This window comes from Macaca nemestrina, chromosome 9 (assembly GCF_043159975.1).
Source record: "Macaca nemestrina isolate mMacNem1 chromosome 9, mMacNem.hap1, whole genome shotgun sequence".
Taxonomy (NCBI): Eukaryota; Metazoa; Chordata; class Mammalia; order Primates; family Cercopithecidae; genus Macaca; species Macaca nemestrina.
Genome location: NC_092133.1, coordinates 119,263,352 through 119,279,333, shown reverse-complemented (window position 1 = coordinate 119,279,333; position 15,982 = coordinate 119,263,352). Strand labels below are relative to the sequence as shown.

The 15,982-nt window shown below is 37.2% G+C and overlaps 1 protein-coding gene across 16 annotated transcripts in view; it reads right to left on the bottom strand.

Moving 5' to 3' along the window:
- LOC105480021 (Rho GTPase activating protein 21) overlaps positions 1 to 15,982 on the bottom strand; it is a 134,160-nt gene that overhangs the window by 65,442 nt on the left and 52,736 nt on the right. For all 16 annotated transcript variants that reach the window (XR_011608195.1, XR_011608196.1, XM_071070384.1 and 13 more), the window contains 2 exons: positions 14,877 to 15,056; positions 11,697 to 11,721 (listed from right to left, as the gene is read on the bottom strand). Coding sequence is in view for 14 of the 16 variants with exons in the window: in XM_071070384.1 (XP_070926485.1) it covers positions 11,697 to 11,721; positions 14,877 to 15,056 (205 nt within the window). In the remaining 2 variants the exon portion in view is untranslated. The remainder of the gene's footprint in view (positions 1 to 11,696; positions 11,722 to 14,876; positions 15,057 to 15,982) is intronic.

The following is a 15,982-nucleotide window of genomic DNA, read 5'->3' as shown; positions in this document are numbered from 1 at the left end:
TAATGTTATTTAGCCTTTCAAGTAGAAAGTATAAAAGAGAAATTATTTTTTAATTTCAGAAAAGAGAAAAATGTAAGAATGAACCAAGAGGAGTTCAAAATAAAGGTGAAGATTAAACAATAAATACATAATTAATTACATTAAATACATAGGTGAAAATTTCTAAATCTACCTACTGTGAACTAGCTGGTTACAGAATCAACTCTTGCACCCATGAACAACAGCCAGAAAAGCTAGATGATGTATAATCACTATTGTGTGAAGGCACCAGAAAGCTACCAAGGCAAAGATGGCCTAATGGAACAAGCTTCCAAATACATGGAAATCCAGAGAGGTGAGTCCAGTGCTTTGTACAACTGTTCACCTTGAGGCATTTCCTGTTTCCAAAGTAATGGCTGAGAGACTGACCAGCTACACAGAGCTTCCATCAATCTCAAAAGGCTGAGGAGACAAAAAAAAAAAAAAAAAGGAACTTCAGGGCCAGCCAAGGAAAAGAGCTCTAGAAAACACCATGTTTTCGGTTGGGGTCCCCAAAAGAACACAACTTGTGAGCAGGGGTGAAAAGAAAAAGCCCAGCCATGTCAAGCATGGAGGTGTGCTGTTCCGCCTTCCTTCTGAAGAACCTGCCGCAGGGAAGACTGTGACTGACAGCCCCAGCTGCCGCCCTTTGGATCCATCACCATGTTCATGCAGAGGCCACATTTCCCCATTTCTGCCCAAAGCAGGATTCTTCTAAAAGACAAGCGTTTGCCTGGGGATTCTTCACTGGCCTAGCAGAGGAGATCTGTGCTGCAGTCTGGGGCCCTTCCTTCCAATTCGTTCCTTTCCTCTCTTCTTTCACAGAGGTCAGGCCTGTCTCATGGTCTGAAGTTTTCTCCTGTACTCTCTTGCTTTCTTCTTTATCCTTTATAGGCATGGCCCCCAATAAGTCTTCTGCATATCTCATCCTGGTTTAGTATCTGCTTCCATCTTGATGTCTGCTACTAAATATCAATTATCAGACCAAGGCCCGCCTTTAGGTGAAGGCAATCCTTGAGCAGAGATGCAAAAATTCTAAATGAAACAGAAAACCAAATCTGGTGATACATAAAAAGCGTCACACATTGTGAACAAGTTTGGTTTAGTCCAGTAATGCAGGGCTGGTTTCACATTTGAAAACTGTATCAACATGATCTACTACATTAAGTGATTAAGGAAGAAAAATCAAAGGATTCATGAGAGAGATATACCACATTCATGGATCAAAACATTCAATATTTCAAATATTCCAGTATTATAAACAATATAAAATCAATCAAAATTCCAACAGAATTTTTTCTTGTGGGTATAGAAACTGAAAATTCAATTCTAAGAAGACTTATTCTACCCAACAGCAACACTTATTATAAAGCCACATTAATTAAGATAGTGTCGTCTTGGTGCAAAGAAAGTGATCAATGGAATAGAACAAAGTTTGGCAAACATTTTCTGTAAAGACCCAGACAGTAAGTATTTTAGGCTTTCTGGGACACATACAATCTCCGTCGCATATTCTTCTTTTTTTAACAACCCTATAAAAATACAGATCTATTCTTAGCTTGGAAGCTGCACAAAAATGAGCCGTGGGTCAATCCCTGGAATAGAAGCAAGTCTAGAAACAGACCTACACACATACACTTTATGATCAAGGTGGTATTACAGAGCTCGAGAGAAAGTATGGACTTTCCACAAAATAGTGTGGGATCAAATCAATATCTACATAGGAAAAAAATTCACCTTGACCTCACACCATATGCAAAAATAATCAATTTTAGGTGAATTGTAGGCTTAATTGTGAATAACACATCTTGAAGATAACACAGGAGGATATCTTCATGACCATGGAGTAGAAAAAAATTCTTAATTAGAACTCATGAACTATTAACCACAAAAGACTGATAATTCACATGACATTAAAATTAGAAACTTCCCTTTATAAAAATTACTAATAAGAAACTGAAAGGCAAGTCACAGGTTGAATTACTTGCCAATTGTATATCACTAACAAAGTCCTCATCCACAATATTTAAAGAATGCCTACAAGTTAATAATAAAAAAGAACTGACAGGTAAAATCCAAATAAAAGGTAATCAACCTCATTAGTCTTCAGGAAATCTAAATTAAAGCCATAGTCCACACCACTGTACATCCACTACAATGACTAAAATTACAAAGACTGACAATAGCAAGTGTCAGTGAGGATCCAGAGCAAGTGGAACTCTCATACACTGTTGCTGAGTGTGTAAATGGGTACAGTCCCCTCAGAAAACTGTTTAGCAGCATCTACTAAATGTAACCATATGCATACCCACGACCCAGCAATGCCTACATATACATACCCTCTAGAAATGAGTACATGTGTGTACAAAAGTACACATACGAGAATACTCATAGCTGCATTGTTTGAAGTAGCTAAATACTGAAAAAAATTCAATGTCAATTAACAGTAGATTGGATAAGTTGTACATATTTTTTAAAAAATCAGCTTTATTGAAGTATAACATACACAAGATAAAAAATACCCATTTTAAGTGCAGGGTTCAATAAGTTTAGACAACTGCAAACACCCATGTAACCACTACCATAACCATAATATGGAACATTTCTATTATGCTAACAAGTTCCCTGGTACCCTTTACCAGTCAATTCAGGTGACCACAGAACTGTTTAGAAGAGGATTTTGTTTTGTTTTGTTTAAGAGACAAGGTGTTGGCCGGGTGTGGTGGCTCACGCCTGTAATCTCAGCACTCTGGGGGGCCAAGGCAGGCAGATCACGAGGTCAGGAGATCAAGGCCATCCTGGCTAACACAGTGAAACCCCGTCTCTACTAAAAATACAAAAAAATTAGCCGGGCATGGTGGGGAGCGCCTGTAGTCCTAGCTACTTGGGAGGCTGAGGCAGGAGAATGGTGTGAACCCGGGAGGCGGAGCTTGCACTGAGCCAAGATCATGCCACTGTACTCCAGCCTGGGCGACAAAGCTAGACTGTCTCAAAAAACAAAATTTTTAAAAAAGAGACAAGGTCTCGCTATTTGCTATGCTGCCCAAGGTGGCCTTGAATTCCTGGGTTCAAGCAATCTCTCCATCCTCAGCCTTCCCAGTAACTAGGTCTACAGGTGCAAAACCACCATGCCAACTCACAAACCTGTTTAGATTAGTCTTTCCTAGGATTTTATATAAATGGAACCAGGTACTACTCTTTTGTGCTTGGTTTCTTCCACTCATCAAAATGTTTTTAACAACAAGAACATGAGAAAAATAATAAAAAGTAGATAAATTATATTTTATCAAAATTAAAAACTTTTGTGCAGCAAAGTACATTAAGAAAGTGAAAAAAAAGGTGAAAAGATGACCTACATAATGGAGGAAAATACATGCGAATCATATATCTGATAAGGACCTGGTAACCAGAATATATAAAGAATACTTATAGCTCAACAACAAAAAGACAACCCCATTTAAAAATGGGCAATGGATTTGAACAGACATTTCTCCACATAAGATACACAAATGGTGACAAGCACACAAAAAGATGCTCAAAATCATTAGGCATTAAGGAAATACGAATCAAAACCACAATGAGATACCACTTCACACCCAATGGGTTGGCTATAATACAAAAAATGGAAAATAACACATGTTGGTGAGGATGTACAGAAATTAGGACCCTCATTCATGGCTGGTGGAGACAGAGAAATGGTGTAGCCACTATGGAAAATGGTTTGGCAGTTCCTCAAAATATGAAACATAGGATTACCATGTGACCCAGCAACTCTACTCCTAGGTATAATCCCCAAAAATTGAAAACAAGAATTCAGACAAACACTTGTACATGCATGTTCACATCAGCACTATTGTCCAAAGAAGATATACAAACGGATCTTTTATTATTATCTACCTTTCAAGGGAACAGAATCCTTTATTTTTTTTTTGAGATGGAATTTCACTCTTGCTGCCCAGGCTGGAGTACGATGGCGTGCTTGGCTCACTGCAACCTCCACCTCCCGGGTTCAAGCAATTCTCCTGCCTCAGCCTCCTGAGTAGCTGGGATTATACGCATGTGCCATCACACCCGGCTAATTTTGTATTTTCAGTAGAGATGGGGTTTCTCCACGTTAGTCAGGCTGGTCTCAAACTCCCAACCTCAGGTGATCTGCCCACCTCGGCCTCCCAAAGTGCTGGGATTACAGGCATGAGCCACCGTGCCCGGCCCAGAATACTCGTTCTTACACATTTTCAAGAATGAATTATACGAGAGTAAAGAACTTTCTTTTTTTGTGTTGTAGATACAGAGATCTTGCTATGTTGCCCAGGCTGTTCTCAACCTCCTGGCCTTGACCTCCCAAAGTGCTGGGATTACAGGCCTGAGCCACTATACCCAGCCAAGAGTAAAGAACTTTATTGAGAAGCTGTGGTAGAAACTTAGAGACTTCCTGAGTTGTAGTCCAGCTCTGCCACCTGCTAGTAACTTAAACACTCTGCATTTTAGTTTCATCATCTGAAATATGGTGGTGATAATAATATCCACCTTAGAAAGCTGTTGAGAGGGTTAAATGAGTTAATCCATGCAAAGTCTTGGATTGCAGCAAGTACGCTGTTAAATTAGCCTCCACCACCACTACCATCATCATTATTGTTATCATCATCATCATTATTCTTCCTACTTCCTAAAATATCCTCAAGAATATTTAAGACACCTGTGATTGTTCTAATGACTAGTATTAAAAGTTCATAAAAAACATACCTAATTAGTATGTTTACCTAACTGCCAGAGAAACTTAGTTTAAATGGCCAATATAGTTAAAAATGACACTGGGAGGCAGTGGGGCACACCTATAGTCCCAGCTACTTAGGAAGCTGAGGCAGGAAGACGGCTTGAGCTCATAAATTGGAGGCTGCAGTGAGCTATCATCATGCCACTACACTCCAGCCTGGGCACAGAGCAACACCCTCTTACTCGTTAAAAAAAAAAAAAAAAAAAAAAAGAGATGCTAAAGGGTTCAGTGAATGCTCCTTCCCAAAGCCTTCAGAAGAGATCCATGTAATGCTGCTACCCATTTTGAAAGCAATTCTAAACATGCTTCTGATATCCCACCCAAAGCCTTAGATCATGGACCATGCTTGAAAAGTCTCCCATCAGTACAGGATACCTTTACCAAATGAGGTTTTGCCAAGGTTATTGCTGAATATCAATCCAACACTGGTGGAAACTCAATTTCTAATAGTGTTTTATAATATCCAGATCTCTTTGATATTATATCTAATTTTTTGTACCAAGGAATGAAATGCTTACAATCCTCCATTCCCAATATAACATCATACACTTTCTGCATTAAATAGCCTAAAATCCTCCTCTCTGAATATTTTCTTTTGTTTATCAATGGTGCAGCGATTTTGAAGAAAGTTACTGCACATATCTCCTTAATCAAAATTGACGTATGTAGCGGAAGAGCTCTGCTCATCAGTATACCACAGTAAGCTAAATATCTGATGTTCTGCTCAGGCCCCCATGCTGGAGCCAGGGCTCCGACCACTGTCATCAACTTTGGATGGCATCCCGAGACCACCCTTCTCTCAAGGCCATCTGACCAGTTCGAGCTACCGAAAGACTCACAGAAGCTGGTTGCCACCATCCCACTACTCTTAATATTCATAAATTCTGTAAAATATTATTTATATTATAATTATATTATATTAGAACATAGTGTTATACTATATTGTTATATTATAAATTATTATTTATATTCTCCAGAGATTTAAGGGAATACAGGATGTCAGCAAGATATTAATTATTCACAAGCAACTATTACCACCAAAAAAATATTCTTTTACTTAACCTTTTTCTTATAAAACATCTGCATCATAGTACAGAAAACTAACCAACAAGAAGAAAAAATACCTTTAAAATATGAGTGCACACATAAAGGATACGAGAAACATAACAAAATGCAAACACTGGGTAAGTAAAATAATCAGAAAATTAAATGGCTCAGTATTTCTTGGTTGATAAGAAAGAAACAAGAAAATTAAGTGGCAAAAGAGATTTCACTAAATTGCCAAAAGGGAAGAAGACCAAAACAAAATCGTTCAACTGTTTAACAGAATTTTGGCATTATAACAGCATCTCTTAGGAGTTTGAATAAAATCCTGGCAATTATTTTCTCTCCAGTTATTCTAGGCTTTGACTGTGATCATTACACTGGAGGCTCCGATTCAACTAAACTAACACAAAATTCTACATAAAAGGATTTCGTGATCTCAATATGCTTGAAAATAAGTTTTCAAAAGAAATGAGACAGTAAGATAAAAATCATAACATTCTGTTGAATTAAAATACTATATTATATATAGTTTGTCTCTGAATAGATTGCATTCTAAAAACTGACTTGTAAATAATTGTCTAGAAGTTAGAAGAAATTTTTTTCACATACAATATGGTATAACTGTTGATCAGGTTATTTGCAATGATATCATGACTATTATACTTAGGGCTAAACAGGCCTTTGTGAAATAGCCTGTGACCCCAACTATCAATTGGGATGCCAAGATCAAACTCACACTTGGAAAGCAAAGGTGCAATCAAGGTAGGTGGAGCACTAGGACTCCATAACCTCATTAAGCTTTGCAGGTCCACGGCTAGCCAAGTACTGAAACTGAGTAACAAGTGATGGTTGCTCCTGCAAAGTGTTCACAGCCTCTAAACTTGGGATCTCCTTGACCTTTCTCCATGCAGGATGCACAGAATTAATTTCATAACATACTAAATATACCCTATATTTATCTTCTAATTCTTAACACTACGTAAGTCACACCCTTTTCTAAGACTAGAATTATTTTTAAAATAAAATTAAAGAAATGAGGAAGGGGACTTAAAAAGATGTTAACAGAAGTAAGATGGCAGAATTATAAGATGGACCTAAGAGTTAGACCCAACTGATTTGGAAATCCAGTTACTATCCCTTACTAGCTATGTGATTGTAGGCAAGTTATTTCTCAGCCTCAGTTCCCTCATCTACAAAATAGGAATATTATTTTGTAGGAATATAGGAAATCTCACACCTTACAGGGTTAGAGTGAAGGAAATAGGAATATCTCACATCTTACAGGGTTAGACTGAGGATTAAAGACGATTAAAATATATATTATGATGCCTGGAACAGATTAAGTTCTCAGTCATGTGCTAATTTCCACCACTCTCCCAATCCACTCCCCAAAATCAAGCAGTTCTTCCAAATATATTACAATTATATTATAAAATGCTTTCTCCAAATACTCTCATACCTTTTCATATTCTTCTTCGCTTAGGAAGAAGACTACAGATCTGGACTTAATAAATATCCAGCTTTGTTGAACTTTGCTTCAGAAGAGGTAAGGTACTTGAATTTCTATTTCTCCCATTTTAAAGCCTTAGTTTTGTGATTTTTGAAATTATCTTATTAGTCTTTTAACTAGCTAATTGATTTACCTTTTTGTTAACCTCACTTATCATTATTTTCTCCCTTAATCTGTTAGACCTCTGATGGTAAACTTTTACTACATTTCAATTACAGTTGTCCCGTGAACAATGGGTTTGAACTCTGTAGATCTGCGGATTTTTTTTTTTTTTTCAGTAAAAATATGGTATTCACAGTAACACACGGATGCAAAAGCTGTGTTTCCAATACATGGGTTCCACAGGGTCTATTACAGGACATGAGTGTGTGCAGATCAGTACATATGTGGGTGGTCCTGGAAGCAATCCCCTGGGTACATCAAGGGATGACTGTATTTACATCCTTCATGGACTTTTTCTTTCAGCCATTTTATCTTCTAGTTATTATATTAACTCTATATTTTCTTATGATGTAACTTTTCTTACTTAGGATTATCCCTTAATCAACATCATAAAATATCAGTAGAGCAACCAGATAATTTAACCTCACACTATAGCAGTAACTCAGTTCAGAACTCAAGTTCAGCTGTAAGGGATAATAATCATAAAAGATCACTGGATATGCAGCCTTGAATATCCATTCTTCTAAACGCTTTGAATGTTGTCACTGGATCAAGCCAGACTCATGGGTATACACTTGGACCACAATGCTTTGGTGCCCATCACTTTAAACCAGGGTTTCTTGCCCTTGCATTATTAATATTTGGGACCAGGTAATAGTAATAACTATTATTATTATTTTGAGACAGACTCTCTTGCTCTGTCATCCACATTAGAGTGCAATGGTGCGATCTTGGCTCACTGCAACCTCTGCCTCCCAGGATCAAGCGATTCTCCTGCCTCAGCCTCGTGAGTAGCTGGGATTAGAAGCATGCACCCCCACCCCTGGATAATTTTTTGTATTTTTAGCAGAGAAGAGGTTTCACCATGTTGGCCAGGCTGGTCTCAAACTTCCGACCTCAAGTGATCCACCCACCTCAGCCTTCAAAAGTGCTGGGGTTACAGGCGTGAGCCACTGGGCCTGACCCAGATAATTCTTTGTTGTGGGGGGCTGCCCTGTGCACTGTTTCAGCAGCACCTCTGGCCTCTATCCACCAGATGCCAATACACACTCCCCCTCTCCCAATTGTGATCAAGATGCGTATAAAGAGGGTACATTACCATATACCCTCCAGGGAGCAATATCATTCCCAGCTGAGAAGTGCTTTAAGCTGAATGAGACCTTGGGGTTTGCAGTCAGCTTACACTGAGGAACCACTTTAAAAACAGCCGTAAGAAGAAATGGTGTTGAAAATATCATCTACTGTATCACTGTTTGTTTTCCAAGGGAGAAACCTGTCTCAGACCTCAGTGCAAACAGAATGTTTTTTCTTAGGAATAATGTGTATCCTTAACTGATCATATTCTCATCTTTTCTATGGCCACTGGCAAGCTCAAAAGCAAACTTACAGCCCAGCTTTAATAACAGTATAGGACCAGCCGGGTGCAGTGGCTCACGCCTGTAACCCCAGCACTTTGGGAGGCCGAGGCTGGCAGATCACCAGGTCAAGAGATAGAGACCACCCAGGCCAACATGGTGAAACCCCGTTTCTACTAAAAATATAAAGTGGGTGTGGTGGCGCACACTTTTAGTCCCAGCTTCTCGGGGTGGGGGGCGGGGGGGGCGGGGGGGCGGGGGGGCGGTGAGGCAGGAGAATCCTTTGAACACAGGAGGAGGAGGTTGCATTGAGCTGAGATCATGCCACTGCACTCCAGACAGAGTGAGACTCCGTCTCAAAAAATAATAATAACAACAACAATAACAGTCTAGGACCTAAAGCATGAGTTTACATGTACTAAATCTTCTGAATGTGAATTCATTTTTTACCATAAACTCTTGACCTTCTATTTTATCTTGCTATAAATAAGGTATTTCTTTATGTGGTCATAAACCCTTTTTCTGAGTGAAATTAAGCATATATTAATAATTAAAATAGGCAAACTGTTATCTTCTCCAGCAGATCATACCCTTCAGGCTCACTCTATTATTCCTCTTCAAATCACCTTCTGCTGAATCTACAATAGATCTTCTAGTTTTCCCTTATAAATATTCAAGTTTATTCTCCCTAGCCAAAGCACAAACTAAATCCATTCACTTCAGTGAGCTATGTCAGACACATGATGATCTGCATGAAGTTTTATAACAATGTCTTTCTACATTTATTAGAAGTATATTCCCCTCATAAGAGGCATGAATTCTAGACGCTGTGTGTCCAGTAGGTTGTCCAGGCATCAGCACATCAGCCTTTAGGATGATGGGAAGATGGAGTACTTATATCCTCTTTTCTCTTGCTGATGCCAGCTTTGTGAGTTTTCCCTTTCCCCACTAAGGCTTACTTCTAACCCATGCCAAGTAGCATTTGGAATTCATCCTAAACCCTGGTACATGACAGATGGTGATGCAGGAGTGGCTCATCTTGTACCAGTGACAACTATGAAGAGTCCTGCCTGGCCCTACACCCTCGGATTACTTTTGATAGTGCAAAAAAAAAAAAAAAAAAAAAAAAGCCATTTCTTTCTCATTTTAACCCATAACCTTCTCAAGACCTCAAACAGTTGTTACAAAGGTCCATCAACAGGTTGAGTGGTTAAACAATCTGTGGTATATTCATGCAAATGAAAAAAAAAGTGGTACTATACACATAATAGTACCCATACACATAATACAGTGTATTATGTGTAGTAGCACCCATACACATAATACAGTAAAGGTCAAAAATATTGTGCCTGACAAAAGAGTACATGCTGTATTATTTCATTTATAAAAAAAAAAATCTAGAAGAGGCAAAAATTAACCTATATAGTGATAAAAATCAGATCAGTGATTGTCTGAAGACAGCAGAATAAAAAGGAGCACAAGGGAACTTTATGGAATGATGGAAAGGTTGTTTTTGATATCACATCTTAATCGGGATAGTGATTTCACGGTTATATATTCATTAAAACTTACCAAACTGTACACTTACAATAGATGCAAATGTGGTATTCTTGCTAAACATGTATGACCTTGAACTAATGAGAAAACATCAGATAAACTGAAAATGAAGGACATTCTATAAAATAACTGATCAGTACTAGTAATAAAATACAAGGAAAGACTATAGGGACACGACAAGTGAATACAACGAGGGATTCTGGAAGAGAACAAGGATACTAGCAGAAAAATTGATGACATCCAAATAAAGTCTGTAGTTTATACAGTAGTCCTGTATCAATGCTAATTGTTTAGTTTTGTTGATTGTACCATGGTATTGTAAATTTGTTTTGTTTTGTTTTGAGACGGAGTCTCGCTCTGTCGCCCAGGCTGGAGTGCAGTGGTGTGATCTTGGTTCACTGCAAGCTCCGCCTCCCGAGTTCACGCCATTCTCCTGCCTCAGCCTCCCGAGTAGCTGGGACTACAGGCACCAGCCACCACGCCCAGCTAGTTTTCAGTATTTTTAGTAGAGATAGGGTTTCACCGTGTTAGCCAGGATGGTCTCGATCTCCTGACCTCGTGATCTGCCCGCCTCAGCCTCCCAAAGTGCTGGGATTACAGGCGTGAGCCACCACGCCCGGCCCCCCATGGTATTGTAAGTTTTTAACACTAGAGAATTAGTAAAATAAAGGATACATGAAAATTCTCTGTACTATTTTTGCAACTTTGCTGTTGAAAATTATCTAGAAATAAAAGTTTTTAATGGGTGCATTTTGTTGAGTGTGAATTTTAACTCGTTCAAGTTGATTTAAAATCAGTTATTAAGAAATAATTTTATCTCCAGCCTGACTGTCCTTTCACGTTCATTAATGTTTAAATCAACAGTAACATTAACTACAAGAATAACCCAAACCCTCTTCTTTTCAATATTTGACTCAATAAACCTAATTGATAAAACACATAGCATTCCTTACCTAAAATAATCATCTCATTTAGAAAGATTACTAATTGAAATAAAAATCTTAAGTACTCTCCTTGGAATTATGATATATTCCTCCACAAAAACACATACAATTAACAATAAAATCTTTACATGTTCAAATTAAGATGAGACAATGGAATTCATAAAACTTTGAAGTCCACAGTAAAAAACATTTAATTCTATGGCTCTCACACCTAAGAATTATTATACATTTGAACACTAAAAATTATATCATCTCATTTAGTATCACTTAAAGAACAGAAAGAAATGGGTAGAAAAACATTGAGACAAATTAAAAGGTTTATAGCATACCTCCTCTGTTTCCATTTTCTTCATCCTACAAATAAAAATATATATATACATACATGAGTATACATTTATAAACTCTTGTTAATCACAGCAAGGCTCATTTTAATTCAAATTGACCTCCCTAAATTGTGCCAATTACGATCTCACCTACAATATTCTTAATTGATCATATTCTCTTCTATAGCCACTGCAAGCTCAAAAGCAAATGAATAGCCCATCTTCAATAACAGTATAGGAAGTACCTTTTACTGGAAAGATAAGAGTTTTCACAGAGATAACAAGGCTGTGGGTGAAGCCAACTTAGGGGTAGGACATCAGTTCAGTTTTTGGCATTTGAGGGTAAGTTTTCTAATGGAGTCAACTTGTCAAGTAGGCAGTTGGAGAGAAGGAAAGGCCAGGTCATCACTTACTGTACCACACTTAAATGTGCCTTTAGGGGATATTACAGGACCCAGAGCTGTCTATATAAATGGACTGGTCCAAAATTGCTACATATTTAAGTTCTTGTATTCAATTTTGAAGTTTACCTACTTGGTCTCTTTCATTGTTACCGAGCTGTCTTGCTGCCATGTTATCTACCTCTAGCTGGAAAACTAGAAAAGGAACCTTTAAAAACTAGTCTAAAAATACATTTTTTCAAATATTTGCTGAGCCTCTACCATACTGGAGCTACCATGTACCTCAGAAAGAAAAACAGACATTGGGTGAAGGGCTGATAATTTATGACATAATTTTTTGACCTTTATTTAGGCGGCCCAGTGTTTTTTTTTTTTTTCTTCTTCTGATTATAAGATCTGGTCTGAGACTGAAGTTGCCAGCTAAGTGACAAAATAAGGACACTGTTATATTAATTACACATTTTCTAAAAGCTATACAATATTAAAATTTTTAATTCTTTTGAAGTGAATTGATAAAATTTCTTAATTAAAATGGAAAACATTCCAATATATATTTTCCATGTAAAATTTACAAGACAGAGCCCTATTTGCAAGAACATCTGTATTTAATAATAGCATTAATAGCTAAAATTTATTGAGCAATTACAGTGTCAATTTCTATGTTAAGTGTGTTACAACTACTGTATCATTTAATCATTACACAGCCTGTAAAGAAGGTACTACTATTGTCTGTTAGTTAGCTTATCCAAGGTCACAGATCTAACAGGAGGCAGAAATGGAATTCAAATCCAGGCTCTTTTGACGCCAATGACCATGCTGTTAACAAGTGTAAGCATGTCCTGGAATACCATCATTTCATGCAAAGTTGTTTTGTTGTAACGTTCACGAGAAAAATTAATTCCCCACTGGGGTTCTGTATGTGTGAAGTTTCCACATTCTCCCCACTGTGTGGGTTTTCTCTAGGTACTGTAGTTCCCTCCCACATGCCAAAACTGTGCCTGTTCGATTCACAGGTGTGCCCACATTGTCCCGGTCTGAATGAGTGCAGCTGTGTGTGTGCTCTGCAATGGGACGGACAGCGTCCTGTCCAGGGTTAGGTCCCACCTCGTGCTCTGAGCTGCATGAACTGCTGGGATAGGCTCCAGCCACCCTCAAATCTGGACTTGTTTTTATAACTCTTTCTTAAGTGTATGAACACCTCACATTTACTTCAATGTTTAATACTGGAAATGTTTTGGTCTTTATTTACAAGTTTAGTGATTTTTTTTTTGACCAGAAATATGCCAAGTAAACTCTAGCCAACATAAGATCAGTTATCAATTAAATACGTTTCACTTAAAGTTGTAGTTTCCAAAAATCAACTGACAATGTTAAGTGAGGATTTATTGTAGTATGCTACTAAAATTTCTAGAAATATTTTCCAATAATAATAATACATGTTTATATAAGTTTGGTAAAATTATCTTATAAAACATTGTACTACCTATATGTTCATCATGACCCAAAGTTCTTATTCAAAACAAAACCAAAACAAAGACAAAAAAAATACACAATCCTAATGTAATTATCAAGTGCTCTCATATATGACCTAATGCATAAGTAACACTGAGACTTTTTAATATCAACTAGATTCTTAAGAGATGAAAACCCAAACAGATAAATTTCACTCCAAAGGTAGCAATTATATACAATCCTTAAGAGATATTCAGTTGTTTCCTGTTATCTCAGTGTTAAAGTAACCAAATATTAAAAAATTAATTGAAAAAAAGAAAAGAAAAAATAAGCTATTCCGTATTTCAAAAAAAGCATATCCTGTAGGACATTACTAGAAAGACATATTTAACCAAAAAATAATTTAAAACTGTGGTCTCTAGATACAAATACAGACACTACTTTTTAAAAGACAGTTTAGCAGTCATAGATATTTAGAATTAGAAAAGACTTTCTCATACCCTAGTTCAATTCCTACAGATGAAAATGGAAATCTAGAGGTCAAAAGAAGTGGCCTGGCCAGGGTCTCATAACTCTTCTGAATATCATTATTTCCATTATGCTATTGTGTAACAGTTCAGCATCAAGCATGCATATTGGTCAAATTCAAATCCCAGATCAACTACTTATCTGTTTTATGACCCAGATCAGTTTCCACATCTGTTATATGGGGCCAATAATACCACCTGCTCCACAGGATTGTGGTGTGGATAAAGTAAGATAACGCTTATAACAAATGGTAAGGAACACAGAGCAAGTACTCAGTGTGTCAACTGCACTTATAATTATCTCAGGCTGTCCTTTTCAGGCTGTGTTACTGTCCACTGAAGCCTGTCAATGTAATTCATTCTGATGAGAAGCTGTGTTTCTAAATTCTAACATGCCATCATATTACATATCTGAAAGTTAAGTATTGTTCTAATTCTACTAATTTTCTATAACTGCTGGAATATTTTAGTGAACCATTTCCTCTGCAGAGTCTGCCCAGAAAACTCACTACCTTTTTAGATAACAGTTACATATTAGAAAAAGTAGAATGAAGTCTGGAATTAGAAGTCCTTAAAAAATACAGATTTGGAGTTTAGAATCAATATGATCTTTCAGAGAAGACTAAAGTTTTGTTCTTCAAGGTGGGAAAATACCTAAAAGGAGAAAAATAATATAATAAAAATTCAAATGTAATGCTTAATTCTTTTAAGACAGAAAAAAGGCCAGAGGGAAGGAAGAGGAAGACTAGAAGGGGATAGGAATGGCCTTGTGGTTTTTTTCAAGTTGTTGTAACTATTTCTCTTACCTTGTATGAAAATTGAATTGCAGACTCTGGGGGATAAACAATAAAATGTCTTAATGTAAACCCAAAGCCTTGAGATGTTCTTTTCAACATAACTGTTTTGGGACCTGGCCAGGAGAATGTTTCATCTTCGGACAGTGATGCAGTTTCACTTTGTTCTTTTCCATCTTTATTTTTTGAGACCTAAAGTGAAAAGATATGTAAAAGTTAATTACATAACACAATAAACTTCCTCACCTAAAAAAAATTCTATGTAAACATGTTAATACCTAAGCGCCGATATGAACTATTTTTGGATGCATAAATTATACAAAGCATGCAATTATCAAAAACAAAAATTTATTATATTATTATAACAAAGCATGCAATTATCAAAACCTAGAGCTTTTTTCTAGAAAATCATGCTATACAAAATTAGTCAGAAGAAATAACACTCAGAAAATAGAAATATAATTGCTAAAATTAGAAATGCAATAGAAAGAATGAAAGATAATACCAAAGAAATTTTAAAGAACACTATGGATTAAGAAACAGAAAGCATGAAAGAAGAGATACAAAAGTGACCAAGAAAGACACCTAAACCTTATCAGATAGTCCAACAGCAAGAAAGGACTTTAGAAAATAATAGAAAAGGTCTTCAGGTTCTGAGCACGAATTCAATATCCACATAGATAATCCTTCTGATACCCTGGCCTTCTTGTTCTTTGACCTCCTCTCCTCCACTCTGCTTTCACTTGGGCATGACTGAAACCCCCTTACAAGCCCAAATCAAGAATCCCTGCTAGAACCACCACCTATTATTAGTTCACTATTTAGTTCATTCCCTCTCATTCCCCAGCCCTTACAATTCTTCAATCTGAAGCTGACCCTACCACCCTTTCCCTGTCCCTCATCACCCCATGTTCTCACTTTCCTCTTAAGCTAGCTTCAACTCACTCCTTTACCCTCTCCCACTTCCTCCAAGTTGCCTGACAAAACCTAACCCTGGATAAATCAACACAGCCTACTCCGGGCCTGCTGCACTTATGCAGGCGAACATGGGTGGAGAAAAACAAAAAACTAAGCTATTTCACTCTAAGTTCATGACTATCAACCTCAAGAGAGCCTTT